General features: G+C 45.4%; 1 protein-coding gene across 1 annotated transcript in view; it reads right to left on the bottom strand.

Annotated features, from left to right (window-relative positions):
• slc6a15 (solute carrier family 6 member 15) overlaps positions 1-24,122 on the bottom strand; it is a 37,853-nt gene that overhangs the window by 10,682 nt on the left and 3,049 nt on the right. The window contains exons 3-5 of the mRNA XM_078221156.1: positions 17,674-17,800; positions 17,400-17,581; positions 2,744-2,854 (exon numbers count right to left, since the gene is read on the bottom strand). Of these exons, the coding sequence (XP_078077282.1) occupies positions 2,744-2,854; positions 17,400-17,581; positions 17,674-17,800 (420 nt within the window). The remainder of the gene's footprint in view (positions 1-2,743; positions 2,855-17,399; positions 17,582-17,673; positions 17,801-24,122) is intronic.

The following is a 24,122-nucleotide window of genomic DNA, read 5'->3' as shown; positions in this document are numbered from 1 at the left end:
TTTGTGGCTATGACTCATCTTTCATTCCCTCACCCTGCAGTATAAACATCTCCCCTTTCTGTGCCTTTTAGCTTTGGCACAGGGTCATCTGAACTCAAAACGTCAGCTCTTTTCTCTCCTTACAGATGCTGCCAGACCTGCTGAGATTTTCCAGCATTTTCTCTTTTGGTTTCAGATTTCAGCATCCGCAGTAATTTCCATTTATTTAAATAATAATTAGAAATAAGTGGCACTCTTGCAATAGAGTGATGATTTTCAAAAAGAGGCACGTGCCTGAGGTTTGCTATTGTAATTTCCACTGGCTGGAAAATATTAACCATTCAGCTTTCGCATGACCATTGCCAGTGTGCACTCTATGGGCGAGATTTTATGCCCTCGCTCGAGCGAGACCGGAAATTCCCGCCTGAGATCAACGGATATTTCCGTTGTCCAACCTCGTCCGCTCCGATTCCGTGGCAGGCGAGACAGCAGAATTCTGGTGTATATGAATTTCTGAGATATAGGGCGAGATTTTCCAGCTGCGCTTGCCTGGGAACCGGAAAATCCTGCCCAACGTCAACGGACCTTTCCACGGTCCGCCCCTCACCCGCTCCGATCCCTGTGGCAGGCGGGATGGTAAAATTTGCCCCATAAAGGCCAATAGTAATTCAAAGATGGCTGATGATTGCCACAGAAGGTTCCAGCTGAACTTGTACTCAGTATTTTCTTTTCCTAACCAATCTCCCCGCTTGTCACTCTGAAGGTACTGGGAATGATTTCTGGGCTTTCCTTGCACGTGTTACAAATGGTGCTTTGCCTCTTTGCATATACAAGTGCAGGTCAAGCATCTTTTATCTGAAATCCTTAGGGTCCGATCATTTCAGTTTTTGGATACTGCAGTTAGGACTAGGCTTATCACATTATAATAGCCAAAGCCGAGGCTTGCTATAGTCTAAACTAAATACAATGGCTAGAAAAGTAAGATGTCCCACTAAATAATAAACACAGGTCACCTTGAAATGTTTCTTGGGGCGGCACGGTAGCACAGTAGTTAGCACTGCTGCCTCACAGCGTCAGGGACCCAGGTTCGATTCCCGGCTTGGGTCACTGTCTGTGTGGAGTTTGCAAATTCTCTCCATGTCTGTGTGGATTTCCACCGGGTGCTCCGGTTTCCTCCCACAGTCCAAAGATGTGCGTGTTAGGTTGATTGGCCCTGCTAAATTAACTCTAGTGTCGGGAGGTTAGCAGGATAAATGTGTGGGGTTATGAGAATAGGGCCTTGGTGGGATTGTGGTCGGTGCAGACTTGATGGGCTGAATGGCCTCTTTCTGCACTGTAGAGGTTCTATGAAAATGCTCACCACAAAGATCGCAAGGTAAACAGTGCAGACAAACAACTAGACTAAACTTGCTAAAAGTTGATGAGATTTTAAAACGTGCATTTTTTGGACACGATTTTTGGATTTATGGATGAAGAAAAGTGAACGTATATTATCTTCAAACTACCATAAAATAGGAGGGACAAAGAACAAAGAAAATTACAGCACAGGAACAGGCCCTTTGGCCCTCCAAGCCTGCACTGACCATGCTGTACGATAGCAAAATGAAACAAGCTGCCTCCTTGAATAAGTGCAGTAAGTAGCAGGTGCTAGGCTTGTTTGGTACATGACCTCAGACTTTTGTATCTTTTTTCTGACGGAAGAAGGTGGAAGGGAGTATGTCCAGGGTGCGTGGGGTCCTTGATTATGCTGGTTGCTTTTCTGAGGTAACAGGAAGTGTAGATGGAGTCAATGGATGGGAGGCTGGTTTGCGTGATGAAACCTCTCCTTACAGACTCCAAGGCTATTCACCTCATCTACTCCACGTGGTAGGAAGTTCTACATTCCAACTACTCTCTGGATAAAGAAGTTTCTCCTGAATTCTTTATTGGATTTATGAGTGACTAGCTTATGTATCTATAAACATATATGTGAGAACTTTGCCTCTGGTAACTGTTATAATCGCTTCTCGGCCTTTTGGCTAAGATCAGGTGTAGTATGGATAGGAGGATGCTGCGCTTGGTTGAGGTCATTAGGTTACATTTAAGCTTCATTTGAAGCAATTTTTAAAAGCGGCATCTCGGCCTTTTGGCTAAGATGCAAATGAGATCAAGCCTTGGAGGAGGTGAGTCTGCACCTACTCCAATCAGCTTGGCTCATGTAGATCAGGTCCAAGACAGGAGTGGAGGCCCTGTCTTGTCAGCTTGGATCGGAAATGTCTCAACTTGTTGAGACTCTGAATTGGACTTGATTTGATTGAATTAGAAAAGTATTTTAAAAAACTGTTATAACCCTTGTATCATTTGCTGATGTAGTTTTAATCCTTTCCACAATATAATCAGCACCCATTATTGAAACTGTGATCGGAAACAGCCAATAATTATATTGACAGATCCATTAATTAGGCAGCATACTCTTTTCTGAGCAATACTGGGCTTGACTGTGATTTTCTGCTGATCTTTGTAAAATAAATCAAGATCTTAGGTCCTTTTGTTATTTTTGTATCAGCTTGTGTGCACAGCTTGATTTGATTACATTTATTAAACTAACAGAATAACCTGGTTTGTGATTGTCAGCGTAGATACTAGTACATTGTGCCACTAGGTGGCATGCAGTATAACAATCATTTATAACAAGCATTTATCGGAAATCCCATCACCAGATCGTACCGGCAGTGTCAGTAAAAGAAGCATTTCCAACTTAACAATGAAACTCAGTACAGCATACCTTTGGAGTAAACATGTAACGGATGCCATCGAAAGAACCTTTCAGAAGGAGACCTCGAGCCAGAAAGCAGATAAGTACAACATAGGGAAACAGAGAACTAAAATACATCACCTGAAAAAAATGGATCGAGAGGTCAATTGTTTCAGCAAAAAAAAACACTTTTTCTTTACTTCTAAATGATATTTGAAAGCTTAACAATTCGATAACTGCATTTCAACCAACACTGCATGATTGAAACTTTGCAAAATGCAATGATAGAGAAGTATCAGGATTAGTTGTGCTGGTATCCCAGTCACAGAATTGTTATGACGCAGAAGGAGACCATTTGGCCCATCATGTCTACACTGGCTCTCCAAGCGGGCATCATGATTTAGTGCCATTCCCCTGCCTTTTCCCCGTACCCCTGCACATTGTTCCTATTCATCCAATGCCTTCCTAAGTGCCTCAGTTGAACCTGTTCCCACCACACTTCCAAGCAGTGTATTCCGGATCTCAACCATACGCTGTATGAAAAAGTTTTTTTCTCACAGTGTCTTCTGTATAGTCATGGATTTTAATACAGCTGTACATTTGGAAGTTGTTAAACTTCCGGTGTTCTGGTGTTGTTAAACTTCTGGTGTTGTTAAACTTCTTACTGCATTTGGAAGTATCCAGATAACACCAACATTGTCGAGATTAAAGATACACTGAATGTACAAGATGATCAGCTATTAAGCCTTTGTTTGTTTCATCCTTAACAATGATCTCCATCCTATCAGCATTCACCAATCTCATAGAATCCCTACTGTGCAGGAGGAGGTCATTTGGCCCATCAAGTCTGCACTGACCACAATCCCACCCAGGCCCAATACCCTTAACCCCACTTATTTACCTTGCTAATGTCCCTGACACTATGGGGCAATTTAGCATGGCCAATTAACCTGATCCGCACATCTTTGAACTGTGGGAGGAAATCGGAGCACACGGAGGAAACCCATGCAGCCATGGGGAGAACGTGCAAACTCCACACATACAGTGACCCGAGGCCAGAATTGAACCCGGGTCCCTGGCGCTGTGAGGCAGCAGTGCTAACCACTGAGCCTCCTGTCCTCCTGAAGGCACATCTTCAGTCTCCTAAAGGCACTGGCTCTCCAGATGGCGTACAGTGGTATAAATGCCAGTCACTCACTGGCATCTCACCCGAGTGGCTATTCTTCACATTGAGCTTCACCAGATAATTATCCTGTGTGTGTGTGTGTGTTTGTGAGGTGGGGGTGGGGGGGGGGGGGGGGGGGGGGGGGGGGGGGGGGTGGGAGGTGGTCAGCACTCATAATGCCACATGTCTGCCCGAAAACAAAAACTTGAATTTGTGTGCTTCTATTAACACACAGTGACTTTTCCAGTCCAAAATACTCGGGAGCAAGTCATTTCTGGATCTCGGAGTTTTCTAGATTATAGAATGATGTTGGAATGCGGCTAAGTCCAAACATTTCACCCGCTTTGTGGATCAGGGCAGACATTAACCATTATATCAATCTTAATTTCGAGAAATGACTGGGAGGTCAAATCTTGGGACCTTCCACAGCGAAGTATTCTACAGATACATTTCTTCCATTGCTTTAGCAACATTGTTTGGACCTCTAAATTTCCACCGAGTTGTCAGAAAAAATAAACCTTATCAACACTTCAATTTTTAAATGCCACAGGATCTTTAAAAAAACATTTATATTGGATCACTGTCACTGCCTCACATCGAATAAACATAACCCTGGAATGGTTCGGGGGTATCAGACGAGTTATTTATTTTGGTGAACAGTATGCTCTCTAATAATCTTCCCAATCCAGAACGTGGCTTTCATTTGCTTTCGATGACCGAAGCTGACCTTTGAACTTCTCTGATAAAATTACTATCAAACCCAAAAATATCTACTCAGCCTCCAGACACTGGAGCCAGTTCAGCGTCAATTAAATCGACCTATTTTATTACTTTTGTTGAATGGGAGGAGTTGAATAGTTAGCATAGTTTCTGCCTCATTGACTATGAGTGCACGAAGGGCCCATTGTGCAGTTCTCCAAGATAGAGGAGCCTGTCTCTGAGCTAATTTCATCCTTTAAATCAGAATCTGAGACATCCCAAAGGCCCTTTTTTTAATGATTTGAGTGCTCCTTACACTGGGTGTTTTTTCTATCAATCTGCTCTTTCCACGATTTCTAATACAAAATTAAGGATAACTATACAAGATATGGGAGCATAGAACATAGAAACACTACAGTGCAGAAGGAGGCCATTCGGCCCATCAAGTCTGCACTGAGAACAATCCCACCCAGGCTTTATCCCCATAACCCCACATATTTACCCCACTAATCCCTCTAACCTACGCATCCTGGGACAATAAGGGACAATTTAGCATGGCCAATGCACGTAACCCGCACATCTTTGGACTGTGGGAGGAAACCAGAGCACCCAGGGAAAACCCACACAGACATGGGGAGAATGTGCAAACTCTACACAGACAGTGACCCAAACTGGGAATCGAACCCAGGTCTCTGGAGCTGTGAGGCAGCAACGCTAACCAGTGTGGCGTACATGAGCAGTCAAACAATTTTCAGATATGGGCCTCACAAAGGCTACTCTGAAGGAGTTCTTGTTGTGTCTGACCCGACAATCCTTTCAATGCCAGCGAAATGGATGAACTACTCACTTATTTCACTTATGTCCATCAGACATCACTCCAAAGATGTGTGGGTTAGGTTGATTGGCCATGCTAAATTGTCCCTTGTCAGGGGGATTAGCAGGGTAAATACGTGGAGTTACAGGGAAAAGGGCCTGGATGGGATTTTGTCCATGCAGGCTCAATGTGACGAATGGCTTCCTTCTGCGCTGTAGAGATTCTAGGATTCTATGACATTGTTTGCTACTCCATAACAAGAGTCACTGCTCTCCAAGAGTCGTTACTTGCAATGTCACAAAAGACCACACAATGGAAACGCCTTTCTAAAATCACGTACAATAGGCAGAATTTTCCAGGCCGCAGCAGTGTGTTTTCCAGCGGAGGAGGCGACCCACCACTGGCCGCCCACAGGATCTTCCAGTCCTGCCTATGGAGTTTTGCATGCTCCATACCCTCCACCACCAGGGAACGTGCCACTGGAATGTGGCCGCTGGCGGGACCAGATGCTCCCACCGGCGGGAACAGCCAGAAAAGTTCGGCCAATATTTTTCGTAGCTCCATGAATGAAGTTACTGATTATCTTCCACCTGTGGAATTGCTTGGTGCTTCATTAAAAACACAGTGGAACATCGTTATCCAGAATGAAGGCAACAACAAAGGAGAGATACCCCAGCAAGCGGACAAATGACAATTGGTCTTGTTTGTATGGTACAGCAAAATTCTTGAGACAGCAATGAAGAAAAAGATAAATAACATTTAAATGTAATCTTTCTTACATTGTTGAATTGACTGCTAAACAGGACATTGGTGCTAGTATACTCTAAAGTGGGAACAAGGTACAAGAGGGATTGGGCTATTCTTGAGGTAGATAAGGCATCTGGTCCTGATAGTTTGTATCCCGGGTTCCTAAAGGAAGGGGGGGTGGAGGGGGGGGGGGGGGGGGGGGAGATATTTGAAAGTCTTCCTTAATTTTTCAATCTTCACTAGATATGGAGGCGATGTCAGCAGATTGGAGAGTGGCAAATTTGACACCCTTATTCAAGAAAGTGTGCAAGGACATTCCTAGCAGCTACAGGCCAGTTATCAGTGATGGATAAGGTTTTAGAATTCTTAATTGTTTCAGGGATAAGGGGGTTTTAGTTACAACGTTTGGTTGGGAAGGCTGGAGTTGTTCTCACAGACACATAGACACAGAACAGTACAGCACAGAACAGGCCCTTCGGCCCACGATGTTGTGCCGAGCTTTATCTGAAAGTAAAGTATCTCCTTGGAGTAAAGGAGATTAGATGGAGGTGTATAAGACTGCGACAGGCTTAGTAAGGTAGACAAGGAAATACTCTTCCCATTAGTTGATGGTAAAGGGATTTAAAATTTTGGGTAAGAGATGCAGGTGGAATGTGAGGAAATACCTTTCTCTGGAGCAAGTAGACATCACCGAGAACTCATTGCTCATGAAGGGGGTGGAAGCAGAAATTATCAATGATTTCAAAAAAGAAACTGAATGGACACTTGAAGGAAATCATTTTGCAGAGTTATGTAGATTGAATGGGGAACTGAGACAGACTGGATTGTTCTGCGGAAAGTCGACATGGACTCATTGCGAAGAATGGCTTCCCGTAAATGACTTTGTACAGGGTGGAAATTAATGGTTGCAGTGTAGGCCTATCCACTGGCTGCAGAGCTGGTAGCAACCCCGCATCTGCAATTCCAACATCCCCCACTCCGCCCACCCTTCCCCAATCTAAGTCAATTAGTTGTTTGGTGACTGGGTCAAAAGCATCTTCAAGGTGGATATCTCACCTCCGAGAGCCGCCAGCCATCAAATGTCAGCAGCTCTCCCGTACCAGAGGGATCGGGGCAGACCAGGGCCTTCTCATGTGGGTGGCCTTTTCCATCAACAAGTCCCTTCATTGGGCACAGGCTGCCCAAGTAGGAGGGCACCCCCACCCCAAGCCACAGGGGTGCCCACCTAGAATGTACCAGAATTAGGAGGATCATTCAATTCTTCCCACCCTGTGCAAGGGGATACCCTGCAAAATATCTGGTGGAAGATAAGGAAGGGATTAATTGGATGCCCGACCATACCACCATCAATTTAGGGTCTGGAGATCACTGTTACATGACCAGTACACTCAGTATCGATGGGTTACTGAGGTCAAATCTGCCCCCTGGGTGGCAGGGTGACATTGGATGGCACGGTGGCACAGTGGTTAGCACTGCTGCCTCACAGTGCCAGGGATCCAGGTTCAATTCCAGCCTTGGATGCCTGTCTGTGTAGAGTTTTCACATTCTCCTCCTGTCTTTTTGGGTTTCCTCCGGGTGCTCCGATTTCCTCCCACAGTCCAAAGATGTGCAGGTTAGGTGGATTGGCCACAGTAAATTGCCTCTTAATGTCCCAAAATGTGTAGGTTAGGATGATTAACTGCATAAGTATGTTGGATTATGGGGATAGGGCCTGGATAAGATGCTCAAGAGAGTTGGTACAGACTCGATGGGCCAAATGGCCTCCTTCTGCACTGTAGGAATTCTATGATAAAATTTTTGACTTAGTGATCTCCCTCAGTGAGCAGAATAAGGATTAATTCAATCCGCAGGTAATTGAATAGTCCAATCTGATGAATAACGCACATGTTGATGTGAAATCAAGGAGGTGTAAATAAGGAAGCACACTCATAATATTAAAAATGTTGGTGTTAATGGTACTGTGCTGGTGATCACAAGGTTTTAAAATGGCCTGACACATGTTTAGCAGCAAAACTAACTGCTACTTATGGGTATCTCCTGAGTAAGTGAATCAACTCGATGTTCGAAGAATCATAGACTCCTTACAATGCAGAAAGAGGCCATTTGGCCCATCGAGCCTGCACCAACAACAATCCGACCGGGCCCTATCACTGCAACTCCATGTATTTACCCTACTAATCCCCCTGATACTAAGGGATAATTTAGCATGGCTAATCAACCTAACCCGCACATCTTTGGCGTGTGGGAGGAAACTGGAGCACCCGGAGGAAACCCACGCAGACACGAGGAGGACGTGCAAACTCTACACAGACAGTCACCAGAGGCCGGAATTGAATCCGGATCCCTGGCACTGTGAGGCAGCAGTGCTAACCACTGTGCCACCGCGCCACCCACATGAAGGCAGAACCTGAAGGACAGAATGGGAAGCCCACATGAAAGAAAACTCTGGAAATTATCAGAGCTCTGCACGATAGTGCCTTGCTATAGCTTTCCGTAAAGCATTAATGTGCACGAAATGCAATTCACCAATTGATATGCACATAGAAAAAGGATGATACAAATAGATTTTTTAAAAGAATTATTAATTAAAAAGTCTTCTTTCATTGATCGAGTCACGAACTGCTCATTATGGTTGAAGTTGTGCTGTGGGATTAAGCAAGCATCATTAGTGTGGTTCAGGTATACTGGTCAGATGGCATCATTAAACAGTCTGAGTAGACAGTGAACTCACAGCCACACTTTTGAGCCAATCTCATTTAAAACTGTTCAGTTCTGCAGAAGGGTGATAAAAACTTGAAACATTAACTGTGTTTCTCTCTCCAGAGATACTGTTTAAAGTTTATTTATTAATGTCACAAATGGGCTTACATTAACACTGCAATGAAGTTAATATGAAAATCCCCGAGTCGCCACACTCTGGCGCCTGTTCGGGTACACTGAGGGAGAATTTAGCACGGCCAATCCACCTAACCAGCACGTTTTTTGCACTGTGGGAGGAAACCGGAGGGAGCACCCGGAGGAAACCCATGCAGACACGGGGAGAATGTGCAGAGTCTGCACAGACAGTGACTCGAGCCTGGAATCGAACCCGGGTACTTGGCACTGTGAGGCAGCAGGGGCTAACCATTGTGCCCCACCCTGCTGCCCACACTGCCAGACCTGCTTCACTTACCCAGCATTTCCAGTTTTTATTTAATTTACATCTGTTACACCCGTTTCATTATGGGTGCTTTCTCAGACAGGTGTAACAGATATAAATGAAATGAAAACAGATTAAAAGAGTGACACTTTGACTGTACAGGCGCCAAACTACTACGATCAGGACTATTGCTTCAGCATGGGGGAGAAAATACACCAGCAACATCAGAACCTAAAACTCTTGATCATGGAATCACAGAATCCCGACACTACAGAAGGAGGCCCTTCAGCCCATCAAGTTTGTACCAACCACAATCCCACCCAGGCCCCATTCCCGTAATCCCACACATTTACATAGGAACATAAGAACTAGGAGCAGGAATTGGCCATCTTGCCCCTCGAGCCTGCTCCTCCATTCAATAAGATCATGGTTGATCTTTTCGTGGACTCAGCTCCATTTACCCACCCGCTCACCATAACCCTTAATTCCTTTGCTGTTCAAAAATTTATCTATCCTTACCTTAAAAACATTTATCCTGCTAATTCCCCTAACACTGGGGGCAATTTAGCATGGCCATCAATCTAACCCACACATCTTTGGAGTGTGGGAGGAAACGGGAGCGCCCGGAGGAAACCCACGCAGAAACGGAGAGAAAGTGCAAATTCTACACAGACAGTGACCCAAGCCAGGAATCAAACCCAGGTCCCTGGAGCGGTGAGGCAGCAGTGCTAACCACTGTGCCACCATGCCGTCCCAGCGGGTCAGGAGAACCAAAAGTTCAGGTTTCAGGTCTGTGACACAGATGCTGCCCGACCCACTGAGTATTTCCAGCATTTTCTGTTTGTTTCGGATTTCCAGCATCTGGGGCTTGACAGGGTAGATGGTGAGATGTTTTGACTAGTGGGGGGGGGGTCTTGAACAGGGGAACATTGCTCCAAGATAAAAGGCCGGTCATTTAAAACTGAGGTGCATAGAAGTTTCTTCTTGAAGAGAGAGGTGAATCTTTGGAATTCTCTGCCACACAGGGTGGTGGAGGCTTGTATCACTAGAAGTATTTAAAGTGGAGGTGGATAAATATTTGATAGACCAGGAAATAGAGGACTATGAGGAAATGGCACAGAAAAGGAGTTAAGGCCAGCGTAGATCAGCTGTGATCAGATTGAATGGCGGGACAGGCTTGAAGGACCTGGTGGCCTATTAATAGAATCGTAGAATCCTACAGTGCAGAAGGAGGCCATTCGGCCCACCAAGTCTGTACCGACCACAATCCCACCCAGGCCCTTTCCCCATAATCCCTAGCTTATTCCCCTGACACTAAGGGGCAATTTAGCATGGCTAATCCACCTAACTCACATTTCTGGAATTCCTACCTCTATGGGGCAAATCTTCCCATTCTGCCTGCCACAGAATTTGTAGCGGACAAGGAGCGGATCATGGAAAGGTCCGTTGACCTCAGGTGGGATTTTCCGGTTTCAGGGCGCGTGCAGCTGGAAAATCCCACCCTTTTTCCTGTGTGCAGTGTTTTACTTTTGTCCTGAGAATGGGAAAAGGCAGACCTTCCATTTAGCCTTTGTCTGCTGAGAGAGAGTGTGGCTGATATTCGTTCACGGAAGAGGGCAAAGAGCCGAATATAATAATGCACTTTAATAAAATGTCACTTTCTGTATTTTAACAAAAGCACTAAGTAAGCCGTTGAATGCTTTCCTGAAATCACAGGCAATGGACTTCCTTATAAATTCGTGTCCTTTCCTAACATTGGGAAATATGATTTCAATGCCACAGTATTATATATTTTAATTAGTTTTTGTGTTACCACAAATGACAGATTTTATAACGCAGGACACAGGCCTGTCTGCCCCACTGTTAGAGGCAGTGGGAATATGCATTTCTGCTCATTCTGCGCACACACATCCCAGACCGCCAGAAACGTGTTTATTTTTGCTGGTAGTACATCCTGGGAATTATACGTGAAAACAAAATCCCTTCACAGGCCACCTGCTTATCCTGCCATGTTTGGATTATGATTTCTTGTGGGTATCATGTTGTCAGCCACTGATAAGTCATGAATGCCATGCCTCTCTGTCAATTTGCTTCTTTCTGGGTATTCCATTTTCTTTAAATGTTCATCAATCATATTGCAAAAAACAATTCTTCCTAATATATCCTCCAGCCAGCCATATTTGAGGGAAAATACCTGAAACATCTGGCATGACAGTTCCTTATCCCAATGCACCTCCTCCATCCCCCAACATATATCCTCAAAACAAGTCAAACATAAAATATTTACATGAATCGTACACATACTCATTAACCCAGCTTCAATTCATCCCCTTTATGAACTTCAGATTTATTCATTCATGGGACATGGGCGTCGCTGGCAGGCCAGCATTTATTGCCCATCCCTAGTTGCCTGAGGACAGTTAAGAGTCAACCACATTGCTGTGGATCTAGAGTCACATGTAGGCCAGACTGGATAAAGATGGCAGATTTCCTTCCCTAAAGGACATTAGTAAATCAAATGGGTTTTTCCGACAATCGACAATGGTTTCGTGGTCATCAGTAGATTCTTAATTCCAGGTATCTTTTATTGAATTCAAATTCCACCATGTGCTGTGGCGGAATTCGAACCTGGGTCCCCAGAACATTAGTTGAGTTTCTGGGTTAATAGTCTCGCAATAATACCACGAGGCCATCACCTCCCCTGCATTCTCGCCCACATCTCATGATCTTCACACAATCACTGAACGTTCAGAGACTCCTAACGTAAAAAGAAACAAGAGGTATTTTCACAGGAAAGACTGTGAACTATTGCATGGTCTAGGCTAAAACCCAGAGAAAAAATGGTTAACTTTCTTTCTTTGTTCATGTAATGCAGACTCCCTGAGGCAATGTACGCCCAAGGATTCTGTCTCCAGTGAATAAGCTCCTCATTCTATTTTAGTATGCTGCCTTTGGCAATAAGGGAAACAAACACATGGGGGTAAATTTTCATCTGCGCTGCCAGCCTGATCAGCAAGCGAGAACAAACACTTGCCCTGTGTGAAAACCTTCCTGGTTTTCATTTCGTGACTGGCTTTGTGGTGGCAAAAATGAAAATTTATCCTGTAATGTTGAATGAAGCGAGAGGGCGAGATCCAACTGAAGGTGGATGGGAGAGGAAGAGGAAGCCTGGAGGGGGAAAGATAGAGCTAAAGATACAGGGTGGGATTTTTTGCCTGCGACCCCCTTCCCCCCCACCCCCCCTCCACTCCCACATGCCTTGGCATGTTTTGTGGCAGCGAGGGCAGCCCATCATTGGTGGGCGGAGGAACGTTCCAGTCCCGCCGCTGTCGCCGGGTTTTGCCGTTGTTCGCACCCCTGGCAGCGGGCGTCCTCTTCGATAGCACTGGGCAGGGACAGCTGGAAAATTTGGGTGGCTGATTAGGGTGCATAGGAGAACAGAATGTCATCTCGCTTTGCATGAGAACATCGCTGGGAGGCCTGACTGATTTGTATAGTTCTAGCCACATTTAAATAGAAGAGTTACGCTATCAGTGAATTGCTTGTGGTTTGGGAAGGTGAAATTTCTGACAAGGCAAATGTCTAACAGGGGCATACAGCTGCATCTTCAAGAAAATAGCGAGAATTAAACAAAGCAGCAGATTTCAACAATAAATTCCATGAGTACACATAGCAGCAAAGAGTTGGACCTAGCCTTCGAGGCTCAGAGATCTCATGGGACTAAAGAACACCATGTGTTAAATCTGCTTGCAGCTTCTCCTAAATACATGTAAATAGTGCCACACTATTAGCCTTAGAATCATAGAATCCCTACAGCCCAGAAGGAGGCCATTTGGCCAATCGAGTCTGCACCGGCCACAATCCCACCCAGGCCCCCTATCCCCATAACTCCACTTATTTACCCTGCTAGTCCCACCTCGCCCCCCCTCCCCCCCCGCCACCCGCCCCGCCCCGGCGACACTAAGGGGCAATTTAGCATGGCCAATCAACCTAACCCGCACATCTTTGGACCGTGGGAGGAAACCAGAGCACCCGGAGGAAACCCACGCAGACACGGGGAGAAAGTGCAGACTTCGCACAGACAGTCACTCGAGGCCAGAATTGAGCCCAGGTCCCTGGTGCTGTGAGGCAGCAGTGCTAACCACTGCGCCACCCTTCTTCTGACTTGTATCACTTACGGTGTGTTTATTTAATTTATTTATTTATTAGTCACCTGTAAGGCTTACATTAACACTGCAATGAAGTAACTGTGAAATTCCCCTAGTCGCCACACTCCTGCGCCTGTTCGGGTCAATGCACCTAACCAGCACATCTTTCAGACTGTGGGAGGCAACCGCAGCACCCGGAGGAAACCCACGCAGACACGGGGAGAACATGCAGACTCCACACAAACAGTGACCGAAGGCGAGAATCGAACCCGGGTCCCTGGCGCTGTGAGGCAGCAGTGCGAACCACTGTGCCACCGTGCCGCCCCGTGGGAAGATTAAAAGAATAATACTGCAGTGCGAATTAACACATAACTGGTGTTGGGGGTCCTGGCAATGTCACTCAACTCCTGCCTGAATATTTTCATTATTCTGCCGCCTGATTGCATTTACAGCTGCTGCGGTACTGAGACAAAAATTTCCCAGAGGCTAGAAAATTACGATCAGTATATGGAAGGAAGGAAGGTGCACTGTCTTGAGAGCAATAAGAAGGGAGAAGGAGATACCATGTCCTGTGGGGCACATACTGTAAAACCACCTGGAAGAGGGAGGAGAGGAAGGCAAAGAAGAGACCTGGGTAAGCTAGAGGCGTTAAAGCAGGATTATACCTTAACCCTAAGAACCAAAATTGCAACTGATATATTCTAAATAAACAACACATAACAAATCCCAATTTTTAATTGGTAAAATCTAGGACAATGGTCTTTTTTAAATTCATTTGTGCGACATGGGCATCGCTGGCTGGCCAGCATTTACTGCCCATCCCTAATTGCGTTTGGAGGACAACGGAGAGTCACCCACATTGTGGGCGGCACGGTAGCACAGTGGTTAGCACTGCTGTTTCACAGCTCCAGGGACCTGGGTTCGATTCCCGGCTTAGGTCACTGTCTGTGTGGAGCTTGCACGTTCTCCTCGTGTCTGCGTGGGTTTCCTCCGGTTTCCTCCCACAGTCCAAAGATGTGCGGGTTAGGTTGATTGGCCATGCTTAAATTGCCCCTTAGTGTCCTGAGATGCGTAGGTTAGAGGGATTAGTGGGTAAAATATGTAGGGATATGGGGATAGGGCCTGGGTGGGATTGTGGTCAGTGCAGACTCGATGGGCCGAATGGCCTCTTTCTGTACTGTAGGGTTTCTATGATTTTCTATGATTGCTGTAGTTCTGGGTTCACATGTAGGCTGGACCAGGTAAGGACAGCAGATTCCCCTCCCTAAAAGACATTAGAATGTACATATAATATTTATCCTCATTCTGCGTGAAAGAATCTATGAACTGGTGAACAGAACAATTCTCTACCCTGAAGGATTGTGGTTACTCCACCATTGAATACATTTAACTCAGATTTTTGGTCTCGCAGCGACTTCAGGAATATGGGGAGAGAGTAGGAAAAGGGAGTTGAAGTCCAAGATCAGCCAGGATAGTATTGAATGGTGGAGCAGGCTCAATGGGTCATGTGGTCTACCCCTATCTCTTAGGTTCTTGTGTTTTAAGAGGCTGAAAAGTTACGAGTGGACATGGCTCAAAGGATACAAATTCCATGTTGATTCACTAACTATTCCATTTTAGTTTCTCTGCCAATTGTTTAGTGGCTGCTGTAGTGTTCTGATGAAATGAACCCTTAAATGATTTGACTCAAATTCAAATCAAGGGCATACCATTTATCAGCTGAAGCATGAGTCTACGAAATTTATCCTAACCTTTGTTTTATTCCTACGTGGGACATGGTTGCCGCTGGCTGACCAGCATTTATTGCCCATCCCTAGTTGCCTGAGGGCAGTTGAGAGTCAACCACATTGCTGTGGCTCTGGAGTCACATGTAGGTCAGACCAGATAAGGATGGTAGATTTCCTTCCCTAAAGGATATTAATGAACCAGATGGGTATCAAACTTTGTCCGAGCCTAGGTTAGGAACGCAGCAACAAAAGCAGCTACAGCTTTGCTTATGACTTGGCAAGATCTAGTTAACAGCATATCAGATCAAAATGAAAGGGTTGATCATAGAATCCCCACAGTGCAGAAGGGCATCATTCAGCCCATTGAGTACACACCGACTCTCTGAAAGAGTATCAGAGGCAGCATGGTGGCATAGTGGTTGACACTACTGCCTCACAGTGCCAGGGACCCGGGTTCAATTCCGGCTTGGGTCACTATTTGTGTGGAGTCTCCACGTTCTCCCTGTGTCTGCGTGGGTTTCTTTCTGGTGCTCTACTTTCCTCCCACAGTCCGAAAGACCTGCTGGTTAGGTGCATTGGCCATGCTAAATTCTCCCTCAGTGTACTTGAACAGGCATTGGAGTGTGGCGACTCAGGGATTTTCACAGTATAAGCCTACTTGTGATATTAATAAATAAACTTTAAAAACTTATATTACCCAGGCTCTCTCCTCTGCTCTATCCCTGTAACCCCACCGATTTGCCATGGCTAATCTATCTAATCTACACATTTTGGAAGAATAGGGAGCAACTTAGCATGGTTAATCCAGCTAACCTGCACATCTTCAGACTATGGGAGGAAACCGCAGTACCCAGAGGAAACCCATGGAGACATGGGGAGAACCTGAGTGCCTGATGTTATGAGGCTGCAGAGCTAACCACTCTGCCACCAATTTTGGAATACATTTTGTATACCTGCTAAGAAATATGGAAGCATTCTTGTCCTTAAATTTAAAATATCTAGCCAGGTTGACAATTGTCCATGTTAAATAGGTACTAGATTCACAGAATATTAAAATTAATGACCAGAACATAGATAATGGGGTGATTTTACCAAAACAATTCGAAATGCCGAACGAGCGAGCTCCCAGATGCTATCTTGTCACACTTAGGGAAAAAATATCCCAAATATGATTCTCACCAGTAGGGGGAGTGGGCAGAACCCTCCTGGCTGCTGAGGTGTAGGAGCACCATTACGCAGGCACTCTGATTTCCCAGTACACTGTGTACAAGGAGGTCTATCATTCCCCCCACCCCTCCACCACCTCCGATCGCCTCCCTGGACATGCCCCCCCGCCAGACATCACACCCCCCGGACCACTCCCCGGATATCCCCTACATCCACTCTGGCCAATTCCCACCTCTGATTCCCCCAACACCCCTGTGCAATCGCCGCCTGGCCGATCCCTGATGCAGAGTACCCTCACTCACCCTATGGAGCACCCCGCCCACAACTCCCTGTCATGGGCCACCCACCATTCAGGCCCCGACGTCTTAGACCCTGATCCCTTGGATCTACTGGCACTCCATGGTGCCAGGTGGACTGCCAAAGGGCACTGCCCACCCCTGCCTTCGACCACCCAGGCCAGGGGGGCCTCCCTCCCATCCACCACCTCCCCCCCCCCCCCCCCCCCCCAGCGAGATCATGACGTCAGGTCCCCGTTGGTGGGGACCATACGTGATCCTCGCTGGTGAGGACCTCCACCACGAGGTCACTAAGGCAAGCCAGCACGGACAATCGCATCCAGGACTCACTAATTACATCAAAATAAGTTAATGGATATTGAAATCAGCCTTCCACCCATCCCGGGCGTGAGGCTGATTTTGCCAATTACAATGGAGCCGGTAACATCATCAGAGGTGAGAAACTGGGCACGAACCTGGTTTCCCACCTCCCTACGACCATTCCGGCTCGCCAGGCCGATCGACTAGCGTGACGAGCCAGTAAGATCAACCCCAATGTTATGAATCAAGCACTGATCCCCATGTCTAATCGTCCAATCTGTGTTTCCACTGGGCAAGTCTCAACATTTTCAGGTCTGTAATTTCGAATTCAAAATATTCTACATAATACTGACTAAATACAGTCATTCATATTTTCAGCTGTGAATAAGAAAGAATTAGTTTGCCTATTTCACGAGGAAATAGGTATACTAAGCACAAATTAAAGACGGAAATCTCAACATTAGCAGTGAAGAGAAACACTAACCTTTCCTGAAGATTGGATGCCTTTGATCATGGCAAGACAGACCATCAGCCAGGCTATGAACAGGCAGATAGTCATCTTCCAATTCAGACCTCCACTCTCTGAGATGGAGTTAGATATATCCAGAGCTTCTCGGTACCAGAAATAGGTAGTGGCGGAGCTTTTTTCACATTCTGGCACCACGACTGGAAAAAACCGGAAGACATCACATTGTTCGTACATCTTAACACACAAAGACATCTTGTGCAACAACAGGATATCATGGCTGGATACTCACAGGTCTGGGTACCGTTTTTCTCCAAGGGACACTGATCCCAGGGTAACGGATGCTGAAAGGACTTGGACAAATAAAAGAAGCTCCAGCCAATAATGACATTGTAGTACAGAGCTACAAAGAAGCACACCTACAATCAAAACAGCAAGACGCATTTTATAATCCTTTCATCTGGATGAAAACAAGATACCCCACTGATTTATTCTAATAGAAAATATGTTAAATTATTTCTTTTTAAATTTAGAACAATTATAATCTGCAATTTATGATGTGCAATATTAGTGTTTAAATTTTGTAAAGTTTATTTATTAGTCACAAGTAGGCTTACATTAACACTGCAATGAAGTTACTGTGAAAATCCCCTAGTCACCACATTCCGGAGCCTGTTCGGGTACACTGAGGGAGAATTTAGCATGGCCAATGCACCTATCCTGCACATCTTTGGACTGTGGCAGAAAACCAGAGCATCTGGAGGAAACCCACGCCGACACAGGGAGAACTTGCAACCTCCACACAGACAATGACCCAAGCTGGGAATCGAACCCGGGTCCTTGGCACTGTGAGGCAACAGTGCTAACCACTGCGCCACCATATATAATGTTTCTTACCACATGTCTGTTAGTGATTTAATATGAATGCACAAAATTAGAGCATTTTATATTTTTCCAACTTTCTAGATCAAACATTTGTGCCTGTCGTGTCATCTGATCACCAAAATCGTTGAGTTTGGTAGCTACAACATGGCTTTCAATGAACGAGAAGGAAACACATTGGTTGTTTATTCCATTTATTATAGTTGCTAATGAAAGGATGGCAGCAATTTTATTCCGATCTGATCTAATTACCACATATTTAGAAAAACAATAAGCACTCTTATTTTTTTGCACTTCAATTAAATGTAGAGGCCTTTGAATAAGTCAGTGTGGGAATGTGGAATTAAAGCAGGATTGTGTCAAACTGGGAGGAAATCTGTTCAGTACATTGTGCATATAGGGGAACAACTGAGAGATTGAAGCAACAATACAGCTTTGACAGAAACCTGCATTATGGTATAGCAGGTTAGGTGTATTGACCATGCTAAATTCTCCCTCAGTGTACCCGAGCAGGTGGCAGGCGGAGTGTGATGACTAGGGGATTTTCACAGTAACTTCATTGCAGTGTTAATGTAAGCCTACACTAATAAATAAATTTCAAAGTTAATTTCTAAACAGTTTGGGGGAAATTCATTACTGTGTACAGCTATCCAACATGCAAATTTGCATTTCACACTTAACAACAATTATTTCGTTCCTCATTAACAGAAAACATTTTCACATTGATTTCAGGATCTACATTTTAAAATAATATAACAAAAAACAATTGGATATGAAATTGGCCTAAAGATTTATTTCATACAATTAGTTTCTAATTGAACAAGTATCAAGAACCAAATACTTTTTTTTTGCCTTAAAAGTGCACACTAAGGTTTTTGATATTTATTTGGGACTGGGAAGAAGAATGAGTCGGGGGCTGGTGGATAAAAGCAAATTACTGCAGATGCTGGAATCTGAAACCAAAAGAGGAAAATCTCAATGGGAGCATCTGTAAGGATGGAAAAGAGCTGACGTTTCGAGTCCAGATGACCCTTTGTCAAAGCTAAAAGGCATAGAAAGTGGGAGACATTTATACTGCAAGGTGAAGGAATGAAAGATGAGTCATAGCCACAAAAACAAGGGGAAAGGCTGCTAATGGCAGTCCATAGAGATAACAGAAGACGTGAATGGCCAAACGGCAGAGAAGCTGAAATCAGAGGGTAAACTGTGACAGATAAAGATGTGGGGGAGGGGGGGGAGGAGAGGTAAAATTGAGAAAAAAGTGGGGAAAGGGGAAGCAAAGGGGAAGAAAAGGTAAGGACAGGGGGATAAAATGGGGGAAAGAGTAGGGGGGGGGCAAGAAAAACAAAGAGAGACAATAAAGAGTTGGATTTTCAGACGAGAAAACCAGAAGTCTGGGTTGTACTGCAGAACTTACCTACAGGATATTTCCTCAATTTCTTTTTCAACAGGTTTCCCATCTAAGTGTCAGCCCATGTTCAGAGTCTGGCTGCCATTCGGGGAGGGAAATGAATGTCAGGGAAGCCTGAGATTGCGATGCGTTTGAGGCCAAACCAGATAGGAGGATGGCAGAACCAAAGCAGAAAATGCTGGAAAAACTCAACAGGTCTGATGGTATCGATGGAAAGAGAATTCAGCCAACACTTCGAGTCCGGATGAACCTTCGTCAGAGCTGGTGAGGATGGGGGAGCTGGGCAGGTTGTGGTGGTGGCCTATTGGATATCATGGAGAGCTTGTGGGCACTGAACCATGACGGTAAGCTTGTTGGGATTGCGGGTACCACTCCTGCTTTTTCTTCTTCTACCCTCTGCAGTTCAATAAAGATACTTGCCACAGGCATCCACTTCTTCTCACCTTCTTTAACCTGTTGGGATTCCTGAGATTCAGGATTCACAGCCTTCACGTGTTAGAAGCAAAAGCCCAGCTGAAATAGAGACACATCCCAAGTCCCCCCAACCTTTTGCAACCCCTCCCTCCATTAAAATCAGAAGCGATTGGGGGTCAGGTTTAAGGATTTAACCATTTTTACCTCACAGTTGTCCAAGGGGGTTAAATTTCCCACCACGTTGCACACAGCTGCAATTCAACAGTTGAATAATGGTGTTGTACCATGTATTTCAATGTCCTTTTAAAATAATGATGCTGATGTTACTGTGGACAGCCATGGGGGTATGCATTTCCCAAGACATTGCTGACACTCCAAGAATATGGTGTTTATTTCAAAAAAAGTACCCAGATCATCAATCCATTGTGATGCAATCAGTCAAACAGAACTTTTTAATTGTTTTCTACTATGGAAGAATTTCCAATTTGATTTGATTTATTATTGTCACATGTATTAGTATACAGTGAAAAATATTGTTTCTTGCGCGCTATACAAAGTATAGCGTACATAGGGAAGGAAAGGAAAGGGTGCAAAATATAGTGTTACAGTTATAGCTAGAGTGTAGAGAAAGATCAGCTTAATATAAGATAGGTTCGTTCAAAAGTCTGATGGCAGCAGGAAAGATGCTGTTCTTGAGTCGGTTGGTATGTGACCTCAGACTTTTGTATCTTTTTCCCAACGGGAGAAGTTGGAAGAGAGTATGTCCGGGGTGCGTGGGGTCCTTGATTATGCTGGCTGCTTTTCTGAGGCAGCGGGAAGTGTAGACAGTGTCAATGGATGGTAGGGTGGTATGCGTGATTTGTTTAGATAGGTCCATATTTTACTCAAGTTGGAAATCTGAGTCTTGATCATTATTTTGTGTAGATTGATCATTATGGCTGTTTTGCTATGCACTGATGTCTTAAATGCTTTTAAAATGCAGAATAGATATCCCAGATGATTGCTGGGTAGGAGTGATGTTGGGAGAGTGGTTCTGTAGTCTGAGACTCCTGGGAGAGGGATATGAGAAGATTAGAAAGTTGTTGAGTTTTGGAAATATTACAGGGAGAGGTCCTTGAGTCTGGGAGGGAGGGTCCAGAGTATGGGATTAGTAGAAAGTTTATTTATTAGGGTCGCAACTAGGCTTATATTAACACTGCAATTAAGTTACTGTGAAAACCCCCCAGTTGCCACATTCCGGCGCCTGTTTGCATACACTGAGAGGGAATTTAGCATGGTCAATGCACCCAATCAACACATTGTTGGAGTGTGGGAAGAAACCAGATGGAAACCCATGCAGACACGGGGAGAACGTGCAGACTCCGCACACACAGTGACCCAAGCCGGAAATCAAAGCCAGGTCCCTGGTGCTGTGAGGCAGCAGTGTTAACCACTGCCACCCAAGGAGAATCTGGCAGTGGGAAGGAGGTGCTAAGGCTGGGCTATGCTGGGACCTGAATATTTAGGCTTAGCAGCAATGGAACTGAGCGTGGAGCCGTGGGAGGGATGGTCACAGGAGTTAGATTCCAGGAACTGAGGATGGGAACATTGACAGGGAAATCGCAGGAAGGTTTCCAGGGTCAGGAATCAACAGGAGGTGGATAATGGATCTTGCGTCAATAAATAAATTAGCAAGTATGAATCATCAGCAAAGGTTGTAAATGCCAAAAAAACCCTTTTGTGATAATCAACTGAGAGGCCCTATTGCCAAGTACCCAGATATGACCTGGCTAGACTGGGAACCCTGAAAGCACTTGAGATGCTTTTGCTATCCAAGTAAAACAAATGCCACAAACGACTTGAAGAAATTAATGCTGGCTCCATGTTCACAGCTGGGATGGTGCCAATGTGCTCCTCCTTGGAGCGAGGGATAAATGGCAGCAAGGAGTGGGGACGATGGGGGTGGGGGGGAATTAACTGCCAACCTTTAGATTGGAAATGGGGAGATAGCAGCAAATCCCAAATTGGAGCATTTACAAGGATTAGGGTATTAGGCAGCAGCAGGGAGAAACAGGAAGGTTTCAAATCAGGAGCCTGATCATCATCTGCTTCAGGGCGAATGAAACAATTGAAAACAGAGCAACCTGCAGCTCAGGGGACTGAGATTCTAGTGAAGTGGGCCACATGGGAAAATTAAACCAATCAAGAGTGACTAGAAGAAATACAGCTATAAATAGGAAGTTTAAGCAGGAAAGCTTAGCGTTATTGTGTATTCCTTTTGTTGCTACATTCGTCAAATATGTCAGCTTTGACACTACACCACAAATAGTCAGTGCTAAGACCTATACTGGCACAAGAAAACTGATTGATGTTTACAATGAACGAAAAGAATTAAGTGACTAATAAATGACAAATTCAGTTCTGCTCCTGACATCATTGTACAACAATCCTGATGAACTGGAAGGTGGGTAAGTGGCATGATGACGCCTCCCAACATTGGGCTAAAAAAGGGGCGAAGCTATATATATATATATATATATATATACACACACACAAGGAAAAGCCGAGAAGGTTCTGGCGAAGAGGGAGAGGTAAGGTGACATGCCATTCCAGATACTGACTCATATCATGGGTACCAGTGGACGGCATGGTGGCACAGTGGTTAGCACTGCTGCCTCTTGGTGCCAGGGATGAAGGTTCAATTCCCGGCTTGGGTCACCGTCTGTGTGGAGTTTGCACGTTCTCCCCATGTCTGCGTGGGTTTCCTCCCGGGTACTCCGATTTCCTCCCCGAATCCAAAAGACGTGCTGGTTAGGTGGATTGGCCATGTTAAATTCTCCCTCAGTGTACCTGAACAGGCGCCGGAGTGTGGCAACCAGGGGATTTTCACAGTAACTTCATTGCACTGTTAATGTAAGCCTACTTGTGACACTAATAAATAAATACATTTTAAAATATATTATTAAATTCACTTAGCTCTGTAACCCGGGCCTTTGGGGATGGGTTGTGAAGCAGGAAGTCTGGCAAAGTGGCATGGGAAAGCTATCATTTTCCCACTTCCATACCATCCTTTCATCCCTCGCGGGAAAAGTGGTATTCTGCCCACCCACTGGAGACCAATTGAGTCACTTTAAGTGAACAATTAAAGGCTGCTTTCTTCTTCTGCTGGCATTTTACCAGCATTTGCGGGGCCCCTCCACCAGGTGGCGAAAGCACCAGCTACCCCCCCCCCCCCCCGGCAGTCTCGGGGTGGGCATTGGGGAGATGGAAGCCACATTTCTGAGCATTCTTTGGCCCACACAGGGAGATATTCAGTCGGGAACGCATCCTCACCAATCACTGCAGGGAGGGAAAGTGAGGCTAAAGCGAGTCGGGGTCTTGCTGAAGAGGGCAGAGGGAAGAAAACATCCTCACCTTGGGTGGGACCCGATATGGAAAGGGGGCCCTTGAGGGAGGCCACACCCACCCACCCACCACCACCTCCTTCCCAATCGAGGCCCAAGCACGATGACCTTGCCCCTGAAATTCTCCTGCCAATCTCTAAACTGAGGCCTATATTTTTCCAGTTAAGGGCCTCAGTTGAGGCCAGGGTGAATGGACTACCTGAGGCCTCACCCCTGTAATATTGCAGACAGGTCAGAGACAGGCAGGAGGGTAGTCGGAAGGCCATCTGGGAAATTTTGTGTGCCTCCCTATCTGCAAATCCACTGGCACGAGTGGGGGGAGAGGGGGAGGAGGATATAAAGTTCTGCCTATAGAACCATTGCTATTTGTTACTTCAAAACTGTAACTTGGGTTGGAATTCTGTCATCCTGCCCGCCACTGGAGTTTTAGTGGACAGGTTGCGGACAATGTGAAACCCCATTGACAGTCGGGCGTGACTTTCCAGCTTTTAGACCAGCGCGGCTGGAGAATTCCACCCCAGGTGTGTAAAACACAGAAAAAAAGATTATATGAGATAAACACATTAGTAATGTTACACAGCAGGTGGCGAGAGGGTAGAAGCGAGTGAGAGAGCAAGAGAAGAGAGTCAGTGATCTGAAAAGAGGCAGCGA

Source organism: Mustelus asterias, chromosome 9 (genome assembly GCF_964213995.1).
Source record: "Mustelus asterias chromosome 9, sMusAst1.hap1.1, whole genome shotgun sequence".
Lineage (NCBI taxonomy): Eukaryota > Metazoa > Chordata > Chondrichthyes > Carcharhiniformes > Triakidae > Mustelus > Mustelus asterias.
The sequence above is the reverse complement of the archived record's forward strand: the minus strand, read 5'-3'. Positions and strand labels throughout refer to the sequence as shown.